Source organism: Mustela nigripes, chromosome 9, assembly GCF_022355385.1.
Source record: "Mustela nigripes isolate SB6536 chromosome 9, MUSNIG.SB6536, whole genome shotgun sequence".
Classification (NCBI taxonomy): Eukaryota; Metazoa; Chordata; class Mammalia; order Carnivora; family Mustelidae; genus Mustela; species Mustela nigripes.
Window position 1 is genome coordinate 602,844 of NC_081565.1, and position 21,702 is coordinate 624,545.

The 21,702-nt window shown below is 66.0% G+C and overlaps 5 protein-coding genes across 13 annotated transcripts in view; 1 reads left to right on the plus strand and 4 right to left on the minus strand.

Annotated features, from left to right (window-relative positions):
• NELFB (negative elongation factor complex member B) overlaps window positions 1-211 on the minus strand; it is a 15,643-nt gene extending 15,432 nt beyond the window's left edge. The window contains exon 1 of the mRNA XM_059410204.1: window positions 39-211. Within this exon, the coding sequence (XP_059266187.1) occupies window positions 39-140 (102 nt within the window). The 5' untranslated portion in view covers window positions 141-211. The remainder of the gene's footprint in view (window positions 1-38) is intronic.
• A 2,063-nt stretch (window positions 212-2,274) lies between these two features.
• On the minus strand, window positions 2,275-4,251 carry STPG3 (sperm-tail PG-rich repeat containing 3). Its single transcript, XM_059410217.1, has 6 exons — window positions 4,137-4,251; window positions 3,889-4,043; window positions 3,648-3,782; window positions 3,400-3,488; window positions 2,774-3,074; window positions 2,275-2,653 (listed from the first exon to the last, which is right to left on the minus strand). The coding sequence occupies exons 1-6, from the start codon at window positions 4,241-4,243 to the stop codon at window positions 2,520-2,522; spliced, it is 921 nt and encodes a 306-aa protein (XP_059266200.1). The 5' UTR covers window positions 4,244-4,251; the 3' UTR covers window positions 2,275-2,519.
• Window positions 3,637-9,429, plus strand: CIMIP2A (ciliary microtubule inner protein 2A). 3 transcript variants are annotated; one of them, XM_059410215.1, is made up of 8 exons: window positions 3,637-3,723; window positions 4,272-6,217; window positions 7,340-7,554; window positions 7,637-7,902; window positions 7,989-8,115; window positions 8,435-8,529; window positions 8,861-8,978; window positions 9,339-9,429. In XM_059410215.1, the coding sequence occupies exons 2-8, from the start codon at window positions 6,162-6,164 to the stop codon at window positions 9,425-9,427; spliced, it is 966 nt and encodes a 321-aa protein (XP_059266198.1). In that variant the 5' UTR covers window positions 3,637-3,723; window positions 4,272-6,161; the 3' UTR covers window positions 9,428-9,429. The 3 variants fall into 3 exon arrangements, with proteins under 3 accessions (XP_059266198.1, XP_059266199.1, XP_059266197.1); XM_059410216.1 differs by having other exon boundaries at window positions 3,643-3,750; XM_059410214.1 differs by lacking the exons at window positions 3,637-3,723; window positions 4,272-6,217 and having other exon boundaries at window positions 6,234-7,554.
• On the minus strand, window positions 9,420-11,881 carry TUBB4B (tubulin beta 4B class IVb). The gene is made up of 4 exons (XM_059410213.1): window positions 11,746-11,881; window positions 11,337-11,445; window positions 11,136-11,246; window positions 9,420-10,620 (listed from the first exon to the last, which is right to left on the minus strand). Exons 1-4 carry the CDS (start codon window positions 11,800-11,802, stop codon window positions 9,560-9,562), a joined length of 1,338 nt encoding a protein of 445 aa, XP_059266196.1. The 5' UTR covers window positions 11,803-11,881; the 3' UTR covers window positions 9,420-9,559.
• Window positions 11,882-15,529: 3,648 nt separating this feature from the next.
• On the minus strand, window positions 15,530-21,103 carry SLC34A3 (solute carrier family 34 member 3). 7 transcript variants are annotated; one of them, XM_059410208.1, is made up of 14 exons: window positions 21,035-21,103; window positions 20,496-20,581; window positions 20,217-20,340; window positions 19,844-19,933; window positions 19,293-19,421; window positions 19,073-19,216; window positions 18,883-18,994; window positions 18,610-18,805; window positions 18,359-18,448; window positions 18,189-18,276; window positions 17,824-17,991; window positions 17,621-17,737; window positions 17,415-17,539; window positions 15,530-16,083 (listed from the first exon to the last, which is right to left on the minus strand). In XM_059410208.1, exons 3-14 carry the CDS (start codon window positions 20,299-20,301, stop codon window positions 15,619-15,621), a joined length of 1,809 nt encoding a protein of 602 aa, XP_059266191.1. In that variant the 5' UTR covers window positions 20,302-20,340; window positions 20,496-20,581; window positions 21,035-21,103; the 3' UTR covers window positions 15,530-15,618. The 7 variants fall into 7 exon arrangements, with proteins under 7 accessions (XP_059266191.1, XP_059266193.1, XP_059266195.1 ...); XM_059410210.1 differs by having other exon boundaries at window positions 20,448-20,581; XM_059410212.1 differs by lacking the exon at window positions 20,496-20,581 and having other exon boundaries at window positions 21,035-21,080.
• Between the last annotated feature and the right edge of the window lie 599 nt (window positions 21,104-21,702).

A 21,702-nucleotide genomic window follows, 5' to 3' on the forward strand; every position in this document is an offset into this window, starting at 1 on the left:
GCAGCCCCCCGCAGCCCCCCGCAGCCCGGCCGCCGCACCTGGAACTGCTCGATGGCCTTGAGCGGCTCCGTGCAGTTGGTCAGCGTCTCCTTCAGGTCCTCGCCGTTGGCCACGCCCAGGTCCTGCAGCCCCGCGAACATGGCCGAGGCCGCGGCCCCCGCGCGGCCCGGCGCCCCATCCCCGCCGCGCTCCCCCGGCGCCGCCGCGCCCGCCGCAGGCGCCCCCGGCGTCCGCTCGCTCGGGCCTCGGGGGCCGCCCGCGCTCCGCTCCCCGGCGCCCTCCAGCTCCGCCAGGTCCCGCCGGCAGCGCGGCTCCGCCGGAGCCGTGGCCGCCCACTTCCGTCCTGCGAGGCCGCGTCCGCCGGCCAAACGGTCCCCCGGAAACGCCGCCGGCGGCGCGCAGAGGTTCCTGGGAGCGAGCGCCCCGCCCCCTGCGCCGCGGCCCGCCGCCCGGAGAGGCTCCCAGCCGCGGCCCTTCGCCGCGGGTCTCCCGCCGGGCCGCGAGCGTGCGCTGCGCGTGACCTCATCCTCGGGCTCAGGGTCCTCGGGGGGCACGGCGGCGCGCTGCGGGGCGCCGGGGCGGGGGACCCGGGAAGGGGGCTGCCGGCGGGGTCGGAACTGGGGTTTTGACCCCGTGGGCTTTAATCCTGAAAAGCCCCGCGAGCGGCCTGTGAGATCAGCCTTTCGACGCGGACCGTATTTTGGCTTCAGGAGGCGCGTCCGCCCTCGCTGCCCCCGGCCACGGGCCGCACTGGGCGCGCGACCCCTGCGTCCCTGGAACTTGGCTTCCTCCTTGCCCAGCAGAGACGGGGAAGAGGCTGCGGCGCAAGGTTGTCGCGAAGACCGCGTGCTTCCGGAGGCGCCGAGCGGAGACCCACTGGAGACCTGGGGGACAGCGTGAGATCGGGACAAGGACAGGTGTCTCACTCATCACAGTGAATATCCAAGCCCAAGGCTAACCCAAGGCGGGTGGCCCTCGGGCTGACTCGTCCATCCTGACACACTGCGAATTCAAGGCTCAGGTTTTATGGTGTCCCTTGTCCCTTGCAATGCAAGAAGCTGGGCATCGTGAGTGGGCACCGCCTGATGGGCACTCTCCTTGGGCTCCTCTCTGCTACGTGTTCAAGCCCCTGGACCCAGCATTCAGCACTCTGCGGCCTCTCAGCCCACCAGCTCCCCGCTCCCCCCAAACAGCCCTGTGTCCTCCCGGGTTTGGCCACACCAAACATCACCCCTCTCCCTTTTTGTCTTCTGAGGTTCTTCCTGCTAGAAATCCCCTTCCTACTGCCAGCAAACTCCTGGTCATCTTTAAAAGTCACTTCCCCTGCTACCTCCTCCAGGAAGCCCTCCCTCTTCAGCCCAGCTGGAGGGCAGTGCTCCTTCCTGCTGGTCCCACTCCTGACTTTGAGCCCTGGGGGTTGCTTTCCACCCTCTTTCCCCTGAATCAAGCTCCCAAGGCCAGGCCTTCTATGGCTCTGCCTCTGTTGCCTGCAGGCTGAGCTGGTCAGCCCCAGGCCTAAGGATGGCCATCTGCCATGCCACTGCTCTAATTCCCAGGGATGCTGCAGCTCAACGTCCGAAATTGAGCTCTAGAGGAGGTGACAGGTAAATTGCACTCAGACCCCCTGGCTTTGGCCTCTGTGTTGGATGGAATGATGTCCACACCACAGCATCAACTGTTGCAGTGCCTTTTTGAAGGGGTCAGGCTCTGGCCCATCACATGGGTGGCACAGGAAGGAACCCTGGAGGGTGCAGGGATAGGAGCCGCCCCAGCTGCAGGTGAGGCCCTTAAGGGAGGCAATCTTGGCGACAACCCCTTGGTAGAAAGGTAGGCTGCTCCTGTGGGCAGAGGCAGGACCCTAACAAGTGAAGGCCCAGGAAGTCTGCTGGCTGTGGTATGGCCTACACAGCCCTGGGCAACTTCACAGGGTCTTTGGGCAGGAGCCGAAGAAGTGGAGAACCAGCTGGTCCTCTGCACCATCCCTGGTCATGGGGCAGGCCGACCTCACCTCAAGATGACAACTGATCCTTGGGTACACTGGCAGCTTGGCCAGTCCCTTGAGTAGCACACCTGGGTGGAGGTGTCTTGTATTGCCCACTGGGTCCCCTCCCGTGCAGTCCCCAGCCAGGAAGCCCCAGGCTGCCACCCTACCCGCCCTAGAGAAGAGGGCACCAAAGGGGAAGCAGAGGGAGACCCCTGGGCAAGGAAAACCAAACATGACAGGTCAGCAGCAGGCCACATCTGTGGGACAGCTCACCAGTCAAGCACACAGCAGAGTCGGGAAGAACCTTCAGCATCTCTGTGGGGGGGGGGGGGGGGGGGATAGATGGGCTTTGGGCTGGACTGTCCTCAATGTCCACAGCTCACAGAGGGGTTGGTCAGCCAGGAGGGTGGGTCAGAGACACCCACAGAGTCAAAAGGCCGAGGGGGAGGCCCTTAGTTCCAGGCAGGCCTGGGAAGGCCCCCAAGGAAACCAGGGTTCTGTGAATAAGCGGGTGGCCGGCAATGCAGAGGCGGCGCTACACAGTGCAGAAGGGTCCCGTGTCATGGCGCTTGGGTCTTCGGACACCCTGAATCACCACTCCCGGCGCAGCGGGGAAGCGCGAGTTAGAGCAACCCTCCACGTGGTGGGCAGCTGGGCCGGGACTGCGGGCTGCGGGGAGAAGGTGGAGCCCACTAGGCTAGAGCGCCAGGGGCCGCGCAGCTCGCAGCTCCCCGCAGGCTGTCCCCAGCCCTGCCCCGGCCAGGCCTCCTCTCTCGGAGGTCTCCTCACAGGAACTGAGCCAGGAGGCGAAGGCCGGTGAGCGGCTCATGGAGAAGGCGGGCGGGCGCGGGTTCTGCAGGCGGCACCCAGGAAAGATGTCGTAGGTGGTAGGGCCGGGAAGCTTCTTGTCCCGCGGGGCCTGTGGAGGGCCCTGAAGCTGGGGCTGGGGACGGTGACCCGCACCCCCGGCCCGCGGCAGCCCAGGGCGGGCGGGGGCCTCAACTGTCTTGGAAGAGGGGCGGCGGACCCCACAGCTGAAAGCCGGGAAGGCAGGCGGGCTGAGTGGCTGGTAGTCCGCGGGTGACGGCCACTGCGGGGGAAAGAGGCTGCGGCTGCTCCCGCGGGCCCCGCCCCTTCCCGGCCCCTCCAGCAGGCCCCGCCCCCTCCGCCCGGCCGCCCCGCAGCCCCGCCCCGTCCCGAGCCCGCCCCCGAAGGCCCCGCCCCCTCCGCACGACCGCACCCCGCAGACCCCGCCCCCTCCAGCCCGCCCGCAGGCCCCGCCCCCTCCGCCCGGCCGCCCCACAGCCCCGCCCCTTCCCGAGCCCGCCCCCGCAGACCCCGCCCCCTCCAGCCCGCCCGCAGGCCCCGCCCCTCCCCGGCCCGCCCCCGCAGGAGTAGCCGGGCGGGCCCTCCACCTTTTGCTCTTGGTTAAAGTCGGCCTTCTGCGTGAAGGGGCTTTCGCTCTGGAACCACAAGGTCTGCCACGCCCTGCGGCCACCGCCCTCTGCAGCAGCGGCAGCGCGGTTGTGGGGCGGGGAAGGCCGGCGGCCCGAGCCCCGCTTCCGGGGGCAGGGGCGGGCGGTGGGGCGGGGCGGTGGAGGGGGCGGTGGAGGGGGCGGTGGAGGGGGCGGGGCGGGGCGGGCGGTGGGGAGGGGACACGCACCGCGGGTGCGGAGTCTGCGGCCGATGCTGAAGTGGGGATGCGGGGAGGACTCGCGCACGGAAGCGTCCGGCACCGGGTACTTGGCGGGGCCGGGGGTCTGCAGGTCGGTCACGATGGGTGGGCGTCGTTCCAGCCCTGGCAGGAAGCAAACTCCGGGCCTGGGGACTCAGCGGGCGCCTCCCTAGCCCTGCCCGCCTCCCCAGACCGGACTGAGGTGGGGGTAGCCAGGACCCTTGCTCACACAGCTCCCTCCGGTTCTGGGCGCAGATAGGCGGGTGCTCCTGCAGGAAGCCCGGTTCCGTCCTGAGGCCAGCCTGGAGCTCCTGCACTCCCGGGGGCCACATCTCCCCGGGGGCCCCTGGCTGGGGGCCCCACAAGAACACGGTAGCCTTGGGCCTACAAGGGAGAGGGGGGAGCGCTGTCCACCCAGCCCAAGGGCCGTCCCGCCCGGGTGGCTCCCCCGGCACACCCAGCTCCCGGAGAAGTTACCGGGCTGGCACAAGTGGCCTCTGCCTCAGGGAACCATGAGTCCAGTGCTGGCCTCCACTGATGTAAAAATTCGCCAGGAATTTCACAGCTTTCTGGTCAAAATTCATTGTCAAAGTATCTGGCTCTCTTCTGCAGGGACGCCTCCGAGCTCCGTGACCTCATTAGCCAGCCATGGGCAACCCCTGCCTCCGTGGCCAGGAACTCCCTTGGGAAGGAACATTGCCCAGTCCTGGAGAGGCTGCTACTGTGGGCCCCTCACAGAGACCCCTCCCCTGCCCGGCCAGGTGGATCACTCTGGAGTCAGCCTCAGCCCAGGGGACCCCTAGTCTGCCCCAGTGACTTCTGGCTTGGCCTCCTTCCCACTCTTCTCCCCTTCGTTACCCCAACCCCCTCCTTCCCTAGAATCTGGGGTCTCTTGAGCGACCGGAGTCCACTTTAGCAGGGCTTCTGGGAGGACCGGCGCCTCTACACAGGACTGAGCTGGATGAGGAGGGGAGGGTGGAGGGACCCAGGAAAACCCCCTGGAGGAGGAGCTCCTGCTGGAAACCCAGCCCTCAGAAAAGCAGAGCAGCGGAAGGAGGGTCTAGGTGGACCCTGCTGACCATAGAGGCAGTCTGGGGACTGGAGCTTCCTGGTGGCCCAGGTTGGGCCGAGGTGTGGGGGCCTATCTTCTGCTTAGTTGCACAGAGGCTGGAAGGTGTCCGAGATGATCGGGGCTGCCCAGGCTGCGGCGGGAAGGAACAGCGAGCCCATGGGAGAGAGGGCCCGCTCGAGCTCCGGGGCCCTTGCTGTGCCCTTTACAACTGACTAGCCTGCTAGCCCTAGGCCTGGTCTTGACCTAGTCCATGCCAGCAGGGCCTAGTCAAGAGCAGCTCGTCGTCCAGACCTACCCCCACCGAGTCTCTGCAGATCTCTCCCAGCCAGCACCGACCCTGCTGGCCTCGGGAGGCGCTCCGGGGAGATGGAAGGAGCGGGACAGAAACTACCTGCAGGAAACGTGGGGCTCACGGCCTGTGCTCCGGGCCCCTCCCTTGGTGCACGGTGTTCTGCAGGGGCAGCTTTCGCCACAAAGCCGCTTTCATTGGACATTTGAGATACGCTGATGGCTGACCTCACACAGACGTCCTCAGCCACCTGTCCGTGGGTTCCTGTGGACAGGTTCCTGTGAGCAAAAGCGGCCCATCCAAGTAGGTAACTTTCGGTAAGGACTTGACCCGTAGCCCCTCGCTGCTTTCCGGACAGCGCCCGTGGCCATGCTGGAGGGAGCATCACGCGCCCCTGCTATCAGCGCTGGTGTGAGGTTCGACCTTGGTCTGTTTCCTGACTGTGGGTTCTTTCATTAAGTTGTCCACATTCCGTGTTCCTACCCCAGTGCTGATTTCTCTTGTTTTTGTGAGGTTTTTACACTGATAGCAGATCTCGGCCTAAACCTGTTGAAATCTTTTTTTCCGCACCGCACTTGTAGTCCGCTTTTTCGCAGTTTTTTGTGTTTTCTGACACATACTAGAATCTACTTGCCTTTTCCTTTGATACTTTCCGTTGTTTTTATAGTTAAGAACACATCCCTATACAAAAAAATAAAATCAGTTATCATTTAGGGTGGAAAAAAGGACCCACTTCCAGGGGAAAGACTCCAGAACAGAGTTCCAAGAGCCCTGAGGCACAGACACCTGCCCTGAGGTCTCCCACCATGCCCAAGAAGCTTTCCAGGGCGTCTGATCTGAGGAGCGCGCTTGGGAGCGGGTAGCAAGAGTCCAGGCCCAGTCCCTTCCCGGCAGGGCTGTCCCCAGTTCTCTGAGCTCCCCGGGTCCTGAGGCTGACCCTCCCAGCCTGTGGCCTGTCTGGGCCTCGGAGTTCCACCAGTAACACGGGAGCACTCACAGGGTTAAGGAACAGTCCTGGACAGGTAGGACCCAACAATGGCAGGCCCCTTCACAATGGTTTCCAGGCAACAGGTTTCCCTTCTCTGAGGAAAGGGGGTCAGTCGAGGAAAGGGGCAGGAGCCAAAGGCGCTGTTGAGGCAAGATGACAGCTACTCCGAAACACAACCTCTTCACGCCAGAACCGCACTACATCCCTGGGTGAGTGCTGGAGGAGACGGGGGGTCTGTGGAGGGCAGGGGAGTGGGGCTGGGGCCACAAGGCTCAAGGCCACCTGGGAGGAAAGCACCAGAGCCAGTGTCTGGGGAGAGGGGATGAGGCCCGAGGGCCCGGGAGAGGCCCCCGCCTCCCTCCCTGCTGGCCCTGTCCTGAGAGCCCCACCAGATGTCCCACATGCCTGTGAAGAGTGGGACACCAGGGACGGCCCAACAGCTGGCAGAGGCGGCTGCATCCACCCTGGATACGCCTGGAGTGCTGCGTGTCTTAGAGACACAGACCTCCGGAGCAAGCTGAGTGGCGGGACGCCAGGCCACCCGACTAGGGGCCCTAACGGGGAAACAAAAAGGGAGCCCCCCACGGCGTATCACGTGTGCTGCTCCGTGCAAGCGGCTCCCTGGGAAGGAAGGCCCTACTTTTCTCAGTGGTTCTAGGGGAAACGCTGGGCCAGGCGACAAAGGACGGGCTCTCACCCTCTGGGCCCTAGCCCTGCTCAGCTCTCAGACTAGCAATTCTGCGTTCACTCTGGCAGTTTTTTCAAAACCATTCGCTCTACTGGGGTGATCATACCGGCCCCAAGGGCTCATCCGCTTTGGGTCCTGCACAACGATCCCCACGTTACTTCCTCTTGTATCTTTAAATGATACTCATCTCAACGGTCACCTCCTCCCAGCAGCCCTCCTGCCTGCCTCTCAAGTCCTGGGCAAAAGTCTCTGCCGAATCCCTGCAACACTTCCCCAGTGGGACCACCTTGTGTAGACTGGGCTGTGCCTCGGTCCAGGCCTGGACCCTGTCACTTCCCTGGGAATGCGTTGAGGGGGCGGAGTTCCCTGTTCCCTCCTTCTTAAGCTCCTGGCCTGAGGAGGGCCAGGCAGAGGGTAGATAGCGACCTGATGGCGAGGAGCACAGTGCATCTCACCTGCGGGCCCCGCCTGCTCTTGGTGCTTGGTCTATGCCACCTGTCCGTGCCTCAGGAGCCTCAGAAGGCCGGTGCTCCTGGGACTGCCATTGCGCGGTTTACCTGGTCAGGCGGCTCTGCGCTTGGCTGGAGGCCGGCTCCACACCCTGCGCACGGGGGCCTGCCTCCCCCTCCTCTTCCCTCTGCAGCTACGCGGGGTTCTATCCGCAGCTGCGCTATCAGGTGGGGAACACCTATGGGCGCACCACAGCACAGCTGCTCACAGACCCCAGCGTGCAGAAGAGCCCCTGCTCCGTGCTGTCCCCCATATCCAAGCCCAAGTTCATCGAGGACTTCAGCAAGCCCAAGCCACCTTGGATACCCTGCCGGGACCTGACTGAGCCCTATGTCCCCCACTACACTGGTGAGCTGCCCGCCCACCAGTCCTGCTGGCCCCAGGCTCGGCCTCCTGCCTCTTGTCACTCACACCCACCCTGTCCGCACAGGTCTGAAGCCCTACAAGAACTTTGAGATTCTGGGCCAGTTCCCACCCCAGGAGGGGAACGCCCAGAAGGGGCCGCAGGGCATAGAGAGCATATCCAGGCAGGTCCTGCTGCCTGCGGGCTTCATGCCCTATGCCCCCTACCCCCCATGCCCGCCGGGCAGGAAGGGGGGCTCCAGAGACCTCGGACACCCAGGCCTGCGGCTGGCATATGGAGAGGAGGCCTGGAAGACCACCACCCCCGTCCTCGGGGCCCCTGGACAGGACCAGGTAACTGGGAACAGCGCGGGACCGAGCCTCATTCAGCCAGTCCCAGCTGGGGGCTGAGGCAGTGACTGGCTCCCCTCTGGCCCCAGCTGTACCACTGCAGGAGGGATGAATCCCCACCCCCTGCTCAGCAGCAGGAGACCCTAGACGTGGGCAGGTTCCACAGGCTGCCGCAGCTCGACCACCCCAACCTGATCCAACGCAAAGCCATCTCAGGTCCGTGCCCGGGAACTGGGTATGAGAAGGCTCACTGCTCCCCGCTTCCCAAGCACTCCGACTCCAGAGGCCCAGGCACCAGGAGAGTGAGGGCGAGTGAGAACTGCCTGGGGGTCTACCCCAGCCCTGAGAACAGTTCCTTAACAGGGCCGGAAGCCCCTGGCCACGCGTGGCCGCCTGGCCCCAACCGGCCACTGATGACGTTTAGGGAAGGGAAGGAGCCCCGACAGGCGTCCCTGGCACACGTGGGAGCAGGTGGGTGTGCCTCAGGGAAGGCAGGCGGGAGACCGGGCAGCACCCTGACCACCCCCTCCCCTAGGTTATGCTGGCTTTGTCCCCCGGTTTGCCTGGGTGATGGGGGTGAACTACCGTGACGGTGTCGCACAGGCCATGGATGAGTTCAGCAAGAACCAGGTAGGAGGCCGCCACTCCCAGCCCGTTCCCCAGTGCCCAGCCCGGCCCACACGGTGCCACCCAGTCCTCAGGGTAGGCAGGAGCAGGGCCAAGGCTCACCTGTCTTCCCTGGAGGGGGCTGTGAAGGGCAGCCCCCCTTAGGGGCCCCGGGGAGGAGGCTGCTTCTCCTCTGCATCTGCCTCCTCCGCACGTGCGTCTACGCTTGAGACACAAGGGGCCCCTGAGCAGTAAGAACCCAGCCCCACAGCCCCCCACCTCCTGCGCCCGTGAGCTTGCTTACTGGTTATGAGCCAGATAAGGCCGTCGTGTCAGCAGCTGCCTGTTTCTGCAGTTCCTATTCAGAAACCCCATCTGTGCCCTGGGGGAGCGGCTGCCCAAAACACACTGGCCTGGCAACACCATCTACGGCAGCCAGGGCCTGATGCCTTTCTACATGAGCTTCATACCATGTGAGTGCGCAGTGGGCTCCTCCCCTACCTCCTCAGCAAGGTTGCAGTGACCAGGCCGCTCTAGGGACGAGCTGGAAGACCAGGGCTCCCCGCTGCCCTTGCTGTACCACTGGCACAGGGCCAGCTAGCTATATGGCCCCAGGGTTCCCACCCATCCTCTCATTCCCCGGTGTAGGAGGGGCTCACCTCTCCCTGAACCCAAAAGCCACAGGCACACAGAGGCCAGCTGTGTCCAGACCACGCTGGCCCTCCAGAGGTTCAGTGTGCACAGGCCGGGTGGGCAGGAGGCAAGTGCCCAGGGCAGCTGGAGCCCGGGTGCAAGGCAAGGCCTGGGGCTCAGCGGCAGCCTCGCCCCCGCAGCCATGCAGGACAACTACGCGCGGACGTTCGGCAATAGCACCCGCAAGGCCTATCGGAAGGAACTGGAGAGGCGACACCAGACACTATGAAAATGCTTTAATGGCGGCGTCTGGACAGCAATGTGACGTCAAGACAGGAAGGAGAGCAAGTGCACACAGAGAACAGGTTGTGAGTGAATAAAGCGTTCACACCGCTTCCACGCGCTTCACCAGGTAACAGCTCTAGGCCACCTCCTCCTCCGCCTCCTCCTCGAACTCGCCCTCCTCCTCGGCCGTGGCGTCCTGGTACTGCTGGTACTCGGACACCAGGTCGTTCATGTTGCTCTCGGCCTCGGTGAACTCCATCTCGTCCATGCCCTCGCCCGTGTACCAGTGCAGGAAGGCCTTGCGCCGGAACATGGCCGTGAACTGCTCCGAGATGCGCTTGAACAGCTCCTGGATGGCCGTGCTGTTGCCGATGAAGGTGGCAGACATCTTGAGCCCCCGGGGCGGGATGTCGCACACGGCGGTCTTCACGTTGTTGGGGATCCACTCCACGAAGTAGCTGCTGTTCTTGTTTTGGACGTTCAGCATCTGCTCGTCCACCTCCTTCATGGACATGCGGCCCCTGAATACTGCGGCCACGGTCAGGTAGCGGCCGTGGCGGGGGTCGCAGGCGGCCATCATATTCTTGGCATCGAACATTTGCTGGGTGAGCTCAGGCACCGTCAGGGCCCGGTACTGCTGGCTGCCGCGGCTGGTGAGCGGCGCGAAGCCCGGCATGAAGAAGTGCAAGCGGGGGAAGGGCACCATGTTCACGGCCAGCTTGCGCAGGTCAGCATTCAGCTGGCCGGGGAAGCGCAGGCAGGTGGTGACCCCGCTCATGGTGGCCGACACCAGGTGGTTGAGGTCCCCGTAGGTGGGTGTGGTCAGTTTGAGGGTGCGGAAGCAGATGTCATACAGGGCCTCGTTATCAATGCAGTAGGTTTCATCTGTGTTTTCTACAAGTTGGTGGACCGAGAGGGTGGCATTGTAAGGCTCCACCACCGTGTCCGACACCTTGGGCGAGGGCACCACACTGAACGTGTTCATGATCCTGTCCGGGTACTCCTCCCGGATCTTGCTGATGAGGAGGGTACCCATCCCAGACCCAGTCCCCCCACCCAGGGAGTGGGTCAGCTGGAAGCCCTGCAGGCAGTCACAGCTCTCAGCTTCCTTCCTCACAACATCCAACACCGAGTCGACCAGCTCCGCGCCTTCCGTGTAGTGCCCCTTGGCCCAGTTGTTCCCAGCACCGCTCTGACCTGGAAGAGGGCAGCCAGTCACTCTCTGCTGGGCACGCGGCCACCACTGGCCACCCGTGCCAAAAGCCCAAGTAACGTAGCTCGAGGGGAGACACAGAGCTCAGGCTGCGGGCAGACCGAGGGGCCCCCCACGCGGATGAAGCGGTAACCCGCCCCTCTGAAACTTAAGCTAGGGGTCAAGCAAGACGGCCCCCCCAAAAGCAGCCCTGCCAATTCTCAAGGACAGAGGAGCGGCAAGCACAGCTTCCCTCTGCCGCCGCCTCCGTGTCTGCAGCAGCCGACGCGCGCCGGCTGGGCCCCGCTGGGGGACAGCTGGGCCTCCCTCCCAAAGCGGCTTTAGGAGACTGAGCCGCTCCAGGGAGCGGTGGTGTCCAGGGGCGTGAGCTTCTGCCTGGGGAGGGCAGAGTGGATCAGCACCACAGCTCTGCGCTGCTGACGGCGCTGACCTTGGGCACCCCTTGACCTCTGGGTCGCGCGGCTGTCGGGCAGCGCCCAGTCCCCACCCCGAGGCTCACCGAAAACGAAGTTGTCTGGCCTGAAGATTTGCCCGAAGGGTCCCGAGCGCACGGAGTCCATGGTGCCCGGCTCCAGGTCCACGAGCACAGCGCGGGGCACGTACTTGCCGCCTGGGGCGGGGGGGGAAGGGGGGAGCGGACGTCAGCGGGGCCGGGGCCGCGGCTGGCAGGAAGGCGCGGGGAAGGGGCGTGGTGGCTCACCGGTGGCCTCGTTGTAGTACACGTTGATCCGCTCCAGCTGCAGGTCGCTGTCGCCATGGTAAGTGCCGGTGGGATCGATGCCGTGCTCGTCGCTGATCACCTCCCAGAACTGCGAGGGACGCGGGCGGGCCGGGCCGGGGCTGAGTCACGCCGGCGGGGCCCCAGCCGGCCCCGCCCCGGATGGGCGCGGCCCTCCCCTCCCCCCACGCCGCCGCCGCCGCCGCCGCCGCGCCGCGGCCAGGGCAGGTCCGTCCCGGGGGCCCGCGCCGCCGCTCCCGCCCCGACCCCGCGCCGGGCCGCAATGCGGGTGGCCGCCCGCCCGCCCGCCCGCCCGCTGCCGCCATCTTTCCTGCCGCCCGCCCACCCGCCCGGGACAGTCGCGCCAGGCCCCCGGCGCCCCGCTGCCCACCTTGGCGCCGATCTGGTTGCCGCACTGGCCGGCCTGCAGGTGCACGATCTCCCTCATGGCGGCGGCGGCGCGGGCGGAAGGACGGACGAGAGAGCCGAGGAACGGGCGCGCAGAGTGCTACAACCGACGCTCCGCCAACGCTTATATATGCGCAGCGCCCGCCCCCGCCGGCCTTCTATTGGGCTGCCGGGACGAGGCTGGCAAGCGTCCTGGTCTGATGGGTTGAGTTTCCCGTCAATCCTGCCGCCTAACGCCCACCTTCCCAACGCCGTTCGCTTCTTATTGGTCCGCTTCGGCCTCCGCTCTCCCTATCAAAACCCTCTTCCTCGCGCTGCAGCGCTCTGTCCATTGGCTGTTTCAAATGATTGATTTGCGCTTTCATTGGCTGGCTCCGGAGAGCACGCCGACCGAGGGCCGGCGTCCTGGTAACCGCCGCAGTGCCGCGGGGACGCTCGCGGGCGGGGCGGAGTGGGCCTCCCGGGGAGGTGGGGGGGGCGGGCCTAGGGGCGGGGGGTGCGCGGCTCGGGGTCTGCGCCCTGACAAATGCAGGCGGGCCGGGGCGCGCACGCAAGCTGGAGACGGCAGTCCCGGCCCGCCGAGCGCCTTCCCCGGGGTGGCTGCTCGGGTCCCGAGGGCACGGAACGAGGGGTCTGGCCCACCCCGCGGGGGCTCGGCGCGGAGGAGGGGGCGGGCGGGGGGGTGGGGGTGCCCTGCTGCCCCCTCGGTCCGCACGCCCGCCAGCCGCGGGGGCGGTCAGGTGAGGGAGCACGTGGGGCCGCTGCCCCCGGGGCCCCGGGAGGGCGGGGAGGGGCGGGGGCCTCCCGGCAGCCGCGCACTTGTTGTGGCGACGGCGCTGGCCGCGCGCCGGTCGCCTGGTGCCCCGGCCCCGGGAGCGCCCCGAGCCGCGTGGGGACGCGCCCCCCGGCCTCCGGCCCCTGTGCCTGCCCCGCGGCCGCCCTGCGCCGACAAATGCCCTTTTCGCTGATGCGAGCGCGGCCTGGGAGGGGACGCGGCTCCGCGGCCTGCGGCCGCACGTCCAGTCCGCCGCTTCCGAGCCTGCCCCGTGCGTTTCTGACACGCCTTTGCGCCTGCCGGGAGCGACGTCCCTTGCTGCGGCCACTGCGATCTCAGCGGAGTCCAGTTTTCTCAGCTTCTTGCCCCGGGGGTGGTGGGGGCAGTGCCTGGGTGCCCTCTTCGGGTCCTGCCCTCCCCTCCGTGCTGCGGCGGGAGCGCGCAGCGCGGTCTGAAGGCGCGTTACCGGCCCAGCGCAGGGTCGGGACGGAGTCGGTGCACCGGGCGTGCGTCCCCGGGAGAGGGGTCTGCCGCGCGGCTCCGGGACTGCAGTGCTGGCCCCCGCGGTGAGTCAGCACCGGCCGGTGCCCGCCGGCCAGCAGGGCCTTAGGGGGCCGGCCCCCTCCCGCCCACACCTGTGCGGGAAGGTGGGGTCTTCCCCGGCCGGCAGGTGCACAAGCATCCTAGGATGGTTTCCTCCCCGCACCCGCAAAGTGGCTGAGCGGGCCAAGCAGCCCCCGGCAGGGCAGGGCTCCGCTCTGCGGCGGTCGTAAATCACAGATCAGTGGGGTGAGCAGGAGAAGCTCCATGTTTCCCCAGTGCGTCAATGAGGTGTTCGTGGAAGGCTTCTCTGTTCACCCACTACCCCAGGCTGTGTGGCCGCAGGTCCCCACTTTCTGCCCAGGTGTGAGCCCAAGAGCTCTGAGACTCCAGGTTGTCCACCTTGACCCTCCCATGGCCTCAGGGACCTGGACCCCGAGAACAAGAACTAAGAAGTCTCCCTGGGGCCCTCAGGCATGAGCCCAAGGAGCACAGTGGCTGTGGATGCACAGGGCTGGTGTGGGAAGGCCCTGCAGACCCCCACCCTGAGCCGGGGTGCTCCTGCCACAGTGTGGGAGCTGGAACTGCATAGGGCAGGAGGGCCAGCCCCAGTGACCTGGGCCCAGTGAGGGTCTGTGACCAGGAGGGATGCAGGGCAGAAAGGGCCAGACATGCAGAGAAGCCCAAGGTGGAGCCGTGGGAGTGCTGGGCACCTGGCCCTCCCGCCCCAGCCTGCAGCTGTTGTGGCTTCCACAAATGCAGGCTCTGTTTACTGGTGGCCATGGTCCCAGCGGGAGGGTGCCTTACCGCCAGGCAGGGGCAGCCGGCAGACAGTCATTCTCGGCCTCAAAGGACCGGCAGTCAGCCTTTGTGGCCGGCCTCACCCGCCCCGGAAGGAGGGGTGCATGGGGTACTTTCTTCCCCTCCCTCTGTGTCCCCGCTGTAGGGAGGGAAAGCTCCCCACCGGTCTCCCCAAGGAACTAGCCAGGCCCAGCCCCACTTCAGGGAACTTCCATCCGTGGGACTAGGAGGCTGATGTGTCCCCCCTGCTCCACCCCAGGGAATGTCCTGAGGTCGTAGAAGTCGGTTTGCGGGGCGGGGTGGGGGGGCTTGCAAGCTGGAGTGTATGAGCCTGCCCCTGGGTCTTGCTCCTATGAGCCCCAAACAGGTAGCTGACTCCCTTGGTAGTCGGGCAGGGAACCCCACACTTAGGAGCCCTGGAAAATTGCTGGGAGAGGACAGGGAACATGGAAAGTGAGTGGACTGAGAGGGCCTGGGGGACATAGGGGGTCTGAGGGGACTGAGGGCTGGGAGTTCTGAGGGGAATGAAGACAGGACCGTGGACAAGCATTGGCCTTAGGGCTCCCTAGGCCTCCTCCCCCCACACTGGGTCTGGGTGGGCAAACCTGGAGGGCTGGGGAGGAGGTGCCCCTCCATCAGGACAGCGTTCTCTGGACGAGGAGAAGGTGACTGCCCACAGCAGCATACTAAGAACTGGGGCCAGCTGAACCCGGGCTCAGGGTCCCCTCCACCTCTGGTCTGTGGGGGTGTGCTGCTCACTGCCGGCGTTCTGGGGTTCTGGGCCATAGACTTAATCCTACTGGAGAAGCGTCTCTCCTTGTGTTATTCTGGGGGAGGCGTGTTGTGGGAAGGCCTGTGCTGGGATGGGGGTACACCCAGACCACTTCCGGGAGCTTCCTCACCGGCCGGCAGATAAGCCTTACCAGTACAGGGAGGGGCAGGGAATAGGTAGGAGTCGCCGTGGGGGACATCACGTCAGGTGGGGAGACAGCACTCGGGCTCGCCGTCCCTCACCTGACCTCCTCCTGCCTCACGGCCGAAGGGTTTAGAGGGCATGGTGGCCTGGGACCTGGGTGGGGGCAGCTCCAGGGCTGCGCAGGACCCAGTTCCTGGTGGATCCTGCTGCGGGTGGGGGGCACTGAGAACCCGCTCTGCTGGGCCTGTGGCAGCCCTCCAGCGGCATCTCCCCGGACTCGCCCTGTGCCCTGCCCATGGCGGGAGGGCAGTACGGTGGGGGAGCCTGGGGCCGCCTGGTCTTCACTCATCCCCTCACCCCTGGGGCAGCTGTGGGACCCGTGAGGCTGGCCCCCAGAGGGACTACCAGCACCACGTGGCTCCGAAGGTGCGTCTCCTGCGGCTGGGCAGAAGGATCCCGGCCGCGTCCGACCACAGATTCTTCCTGAGGGATATCTTCACGCACCGGACTGGCTGCTGCTTGGCACCTTCTGTCCCCAGAGGCTCAGGAGAGAAAACAGAATGACAGTCTGGGACTCCAGGCTTAGCTGTGTGCCCACACCACCGGGGCTTGCGGCGGGCCCCAAGTGTTCCCCGGGGGGCGGGGGGTGTGGGGGGAACAGCAGGCACTTGTCCACCTCCGGTTCAGAGGCTGGTCAGGGGCCCTCTGCAGGCAGGAGAGGGAAGACCACTCGCACCTGGTCAAAGCCTTGTTTATTTGCAAGGAAGGCAAGCCAGGTGACTCCGAAGTCGCCTGCTACCTCGAACCCCCAGGGCACCCTCCCTTCACAACTGCTGGGAGGCCAGGACCTCGGGGTTCTCGTAGCAGTGGGCCTCCTTGGCAGTGGCGGGGGTTGGACTGCACACCCTGCAGGGGCAGCAGCGGCTGACCAGGCGGTCCCAGGGCTCCAGGGAGCGGAGCCAGCGTGGGAGCCAGGCCCAGGAGCGCAGGCGGCGGGGCAGCCAGGCGGGCCGGTGCCGCTGCAGGACATTGATCAGGACGATGAGCAGCACCAGCCCCACCAGGGGTCCCCCCACGGCAGCCAGCACCGTGCTCCCTGCCAGGGAGAGCCCAAAGGCGGCCAGGGGCAGCAGCAGGAAGCTGAGGAGCAAGTAGGCAACGGCCACCCAGCGGTAGGTGGCCGTCAGGTCCCCAAAGCGCTTGGCCAACGGGATGGGCAGCCGCAGGACGGGCACCACGTACCACAGCAGGATGCCAGCCAGGTTGAAGAAGAAGTGGATGAGGGCCACCTGGAGGTCCAGAGCGCAGGCGGGGCTCAGGAGCCTGGGACCCATGGCACGCAGGTCCTCTGGAGGCTACCCAAGACCCCTGTTACTCCTCCCCACCCCCCCACCCCAGCCAGAGGGTGCTAAGTCTGAAGCCTGTTGGAGGTCCGCTTGTTGGCCTCGATGGGCCGCCTCAGAGGGTAGAGTCCCGCCAGACATGGGTATGCCTTCTGGTTCCGCCCCACTCCCCACAGCACACCTAGCGTTTGGGAGCCGAGTCTAGCCTCTTAGTGGGGGAAGCACATCACTAGTGACGGCGTCTGCTCCTCCCCTGGGCCGGCTTAGCTTGCCTGCATCTCCTGCCTAGTGCCCCCGCTCCTGCTTATCCATGAGTGGGCTTGGCCACCCAGCCCTGGGCTCTGGCCGGGCTCCTATGGGGAGGAGGTGCAGGGCCACGCATGCAGGGAACAGAGCTCCTGCCAGGGGCTGCCGGCCTTGAGGAGTCAGTGTGGAAGGTGCAGTCCAGAGGGCTTCCTGGAGGGGGTGGACCAGGGCCCTGCATCAAAAGGGTCTGAGTGGACAGAGCAGAAGCAAAAATGCAGGAGAATGGTAGGGAGGACTTGTGGGTAGAAGCCCAGCAGGATCTGCCCCTCTCTGGGCACCTAGCTAGAGGCTGTGGAGGACAGAAACTCGAGCCAGGGCCGCAGACCACCAAAAGAGCAACTTAGAGAGGGAATTAGCAGGGCTAAGAGGACTGGGCGTGGGGCACAGGGCTAGGGGACCAGAGGGAGGCGTCCTGGAGGCAGAACTGTGGCCGTGGGCAAGGGCAGCTTGGGGCCCCCAGCACAGGTGAGGCGGAACTTCGGCCGGAAGATGGCAGGCCATCCCAGTAGGGACCTGTTGGGTTTACATGGCTGTTGGGGTGGGGGGAGTTCATCCCAGAGTTGGTGGACTCGAGGGCCTTGAGCCCCCCCAGGACCAGGATGCCTCGTAGGAACGGAGCCAGCAGCCAGGGCTGGAGCTGGAGGACAAGGGTTCCTCGAGCGAGTTTGGATGGAGGCTGCCAGAAACGAGGAGCAGACAGCAGCCCAAGGCCAGAGGATCCTTGGAATGATCTGGTCCCAGGGGAGGAAACGGGGCTGGAGGTCCAAGAGATGTCCACGGGGTCCCTAGGGTTCGAGGAGGCTGCAGCAGGTCTGATCAGGCAGCCAGAGGCGGGTCCCAGGAGAGTCGGGGCCAGGGCCAAGCTGCCCGAAGGGCCGGACAGGAGGGAACTGAGCCCGAGGGGAAGCCCCAGGCCTGGGGTCGGGGTGGAAGGGGCTGGGGGGCTGGGGAGAGGCGAGGGACGGTGGTACCTGGAGGGCACTGAGCAGCATGTCTGCGGGGCTGGCCAGGGCGGCCAGCAGGGCTGTGGTGGTCGTGCCGATGTTGGAGCCCAGGAGGAGAGGGTACGCCCGCTCCAGGCTGATCACGCCAACTCCTGGGGGAGCCAGAAGTCCCGGGCCTGTCCCCTGCGCTCACCCCTGGGGCCCTGGGCCCCGGGCCTGTCCCCTGCGCTCACCCATGAGTGGTACTATGGCTGCCGTGAAGACGCTGCTGCTCTGGAGCACGAAGGTCAGGCCGGTGCCCACGAGGATGGCCAGGTAGCCGCTGAGCCAGCCGAACGGGAAGGGGATGTCTGCGGGGGGGGGTGGGGGTGTCATTGTCTGCCCGACCTCCCCGCCCCACCCCGCCCACATCCCCATGTCCCCAGTCTGGCCGCACCCGCGTTGATGACCTTCCTCACAGCCTGGGCCACGCGGCCGCGCAGCACAGAGTTAAGCAGCTTGACGATGAGCACGAGGCAGGTGCAGAGCAGGAGCAGGGAGGCGGCCAGCAAGATGAAGCCCACGGCCAGGTCCGTGAGCGCAGTCCCCGCGAACAGGTGGTGGCCTGGGGTCAGGGCGGGGGGTCCCTGAGCCTAGGCCAGCTTTAGGGGCAGTCAGGGACAGGGAGGGGGCTGGAGGCCTGAGGCTGGGGGCAGGGACAGGGCTGGAGGTGAGGAGCTGGGGCTGGGGGCGGGGTGTGTTGGGGCAGGGACAGGGCTGGGGGCAGGGCGCGCAGGGCAGTGGCAGGGTGGAGGGCCTCACAGGGCAGCTGCTCCACCACCACAGAGCTATTGCTCTCAGGACAGGGGCCAGAGGCAGTGGGTCCACAGTCGCTGCTGTTCCCTGAAATCTGGAGAGGTGATGCAGGGCAGACTCAGCGCCGGGGGCCCCAAATGACCGGCAGGGAGGGGTTTGGGGTCCCAGGTGCTCACCGTCAGCTCCCTGGTACCGCACCATCGCTTGATGATGCTGCCATTGGTGGCGTTGCCTGTGGCACTGCTTGTGATCATATCGGTGTCCAGCTGGGGGACAGAGGAGCTGTGACCACATGCTGGACCTTCAGGGCTCTCTTGGGCCTCAGGCGCCCCTGGCCCAGCCCACGGTGCACCCCCAGGGAGGACCCAGGATGGTGCCAGGGCACCGCGTCCCCCAGCCTGGACCCCGAGGCCGCAGCCACACTCACCTGCACAATGAGGTGTGTGAGAGGCTTTGTTAGCACCTTGAGGATGTCGGGGGCCTGCCCCCCGGGCTGCAGGCCGCCTGCGCCCAGAGCCAGCCCGCTGAGCCTCTCCAGCAGGGCCGTGGCGCTCTCCAGCGGCAGCAGGATCAGCACCGTGAGCCAGTTGAAGATGCCGTGGACGGCCGAGCCTCCGAAGGCCCTGCCACGCAGAGCAGAGTGGTCGGTGGCCTCAGCCGTGGCCTGGCCGGCAGCCCCTGGTCCCCCCCCCCCACTCACCTCCGAAACTCATCCCGGTCCCCCGACTGTGCCATCGAGACGAGGGTGCTGGTGATGGACGTGCCCACGTTGACACCCATGATGATGGGCACGCATGCCTGGACGGTCAGCACTGTGGGGGGGCCGCGTCAGCCTCCCGCACTCTGCCCGCCCGCCACCGGCCCGAGGTGGGGGCGGGGGAGGCACTCACATTTGGAGGCCACCATGCTGACCACGATGGAGGAGGACGTGCTCGAGCTCTGGACCAGCACTGTGACCAGCACGCCAATGACCAGTCCTGCCACGGGGTTGGACAGCACCACGTTGTCCTTAAAGATGTCTCCGGCCATTTTGCCTGTGTCCAGACAGAGGTGCGCTGAGGCTGTGCCCGACTGGCTGCCCGCCCCACCCCCAGACCCCCAGTCACTCACTGCTCAGCAGCTGGAAGGCTGAGCTGAGGATGTCCAGGGAGCAGATGAAAAGATAAAGGTTGCCCAGGAGCCCACAAGCCTTGAGGAAGCCGACGACCACGCGGAGCACCCTTCCGGCCACGCTGAGCTCTGAGGACAGAGGACAAACTGTCCTCAACCGGCCCCTCCCCAGCCCTGCCCTCCCTGGCACCCCTCCCTCTCCCCTTCCTCTGTCTCCTTCCAGGGCAGAGCCTGGTTCTGCCTCCTTGCCCCTCAAGGCAGGGTCTGTCCCTTTGCACAACGGCCAAACCGACTGCCCCGGGACCTCCCAGAAACCTAACGGTCATTAGGAGGGAGAAGGAGGGGCCGGCTGGGCGGGAGTGACTCTCATCTCCAGACGTGACAGACAGCCAAGCTGAGGGAGAAGCATCCCTGGGGTGATGGCCTGCACAGTAGGTTTCTATACAGCCCGTCGAGGCAAACCTCTGTCCTGCTCTCTCTCCCTAAAGACCCTCTCCACGCTCAGACCCTGGGGAGGGAGAGCCCCATTTGGCCAGCTCCCCAGCACCTACCTTTCCAGGACTGGCCAGTGTCCTTCAGCTGAGGGAGAGCCCAGGGGTCCACCTCCCCCTCTTCCAAGACTGGGGCAGAACCGGAGGTCCCTGCAGGAGCCAAGGGGAAGCAGGGCCAAGGATACTCCCAGGGGCCGGGGGTGGGCAAGAGGGTGTGGAGGGGACTATGGTGTCAGGGTTTGGGGCAAGAAGCAGGAGCAGGAAGCAGAGAGGAAAGCGGGCCTCCAGCTTGTCTGGCCCTGACCAGAACTGTCAGGAGCCCCGTGGACTCGGTGGGAGATGAGCTCCCGGAGCCCCCTCTCCACTCACACAGAACGGGCTCTTGGGTGTCAGAGAGGCAGGCTGAGGCCTGACGTCCTGGGACTCCTGGTACCTGCATTTCCTAGACTCCGGTCCACCAGGCCAACTGTGTCCAGAGTGGGGGGGGGGACCTGGCCACCCGTGAGGGAATTCGGCATGGATTTCTGGCAGGGACAGACCCAGGCCCAGGCCTGGATCTGGTGGGGGGGAAAGGCAGGTCAGACATGTGTCCTCCCCTTGTCCCACCAGGTCCTGCTGGGGTCCTCTGACCTGGGACCTGTCCTCCCTCCGCACCCCTGCTGGCCTTGGAGACTTCCCACTTCCTCCAGCTACAGGGGGTGGCTGCAGTGACCTCCAGCAGTTGTCAGGCGAGCCCAGTCCAGTTTCGGGGGCAGAGTCGAGGGGGCCCCGGCTCCCCGGATCCCTCGCTGGTCCTGGCTGGAAGAAGACTTGGTGGGTGGCCCAGGGCACAGGGTGCCGGGTGCCGGAAGTGCCTGGGAGCAGGGAACCCAGCGATCTTGCTATCAAGTGTCATCAGGGACACTGCAGATGGTCCCAGCTTAGACTTTGGCATTTGATACCAAATGGTGACGTCTCGGCTTGATAAGGGCCGCACCCCCAGGGATGGGGGCAGGGCAAGGGGCTTGGGTGTTCCCAAGCCCCCCAAGGCTCCTCTTTTAAACCCTCTGGGTCTGGACCCCCTGTCTAGTCTTCTGCCCCAACTCCTTTCCAGGCCCCAGGGACCAGGTCCTGGGCAACCTTCTGTCACCCTCCCTCCTCTTTCGTCCTCCGCTCAGGAGGCTCAGGGAGGGGCCTAAGCCCTGGGCTAGGAGGTCACCCAGCCCTTGTCTTGGCGTCCCCAGGCCCCCACCTGGTTCTAGAAGCTCCTACCTGTGAGGGTAGTGAGGGGGCACCTGCGGGGAGGAGACACAGGGCGGGAGCAACGGCCGGTCAAAGATCTGCTGGGCACACACATGACCTGCTATGTACCAAGCCTCATTAATGTTTACCCAGGACTCGAGGCCCCAAAGGGGTACCTGTCGGAGCCCCAGGTGCCTGCCTTGTCTTGGTTCCACTATCACCTTGGAGCAGGTGGTCCAGACCCCCAGCCCAGCCCTCTTAGAGTGGGGCCTCTCTCTGGCTGGGCTCTGCGCCAGCCCAGGGCTGTTGCAGGGGTGGGTATGGGCTCATGAGCAGACACAGATGGGAAGTGACAACCCTGTGCGCTGCCCGCCTGGGGAAGGATAGGATGTTGGTGTTCTGGCTGGTTGGCCGGGAGGCCCCTGGGGAAGCCCCTCCCAAGCCCTGCGGGCCTTCCTGTGCTCATCCCTACCTCATCCAACCGTGGGCGGTGGGCAGGAAGCCCTTTGCACCAGGTGGGTGGGGAGGGCCCCAGTCCCTGTAGTCACCCAGTTCAGATCCGGGTTCAGGGCAGGGCTGGGCCCAGCAGAGCTCCCGGCGGGCTCGGCCCCAGAGGTGGGCAGATATGCTGGAGAGCAGTTGCCTCTATTGGCAAGCTAGGGGGCAGGACCCATCCCCCGGCCACCGTGCTGCCCAGC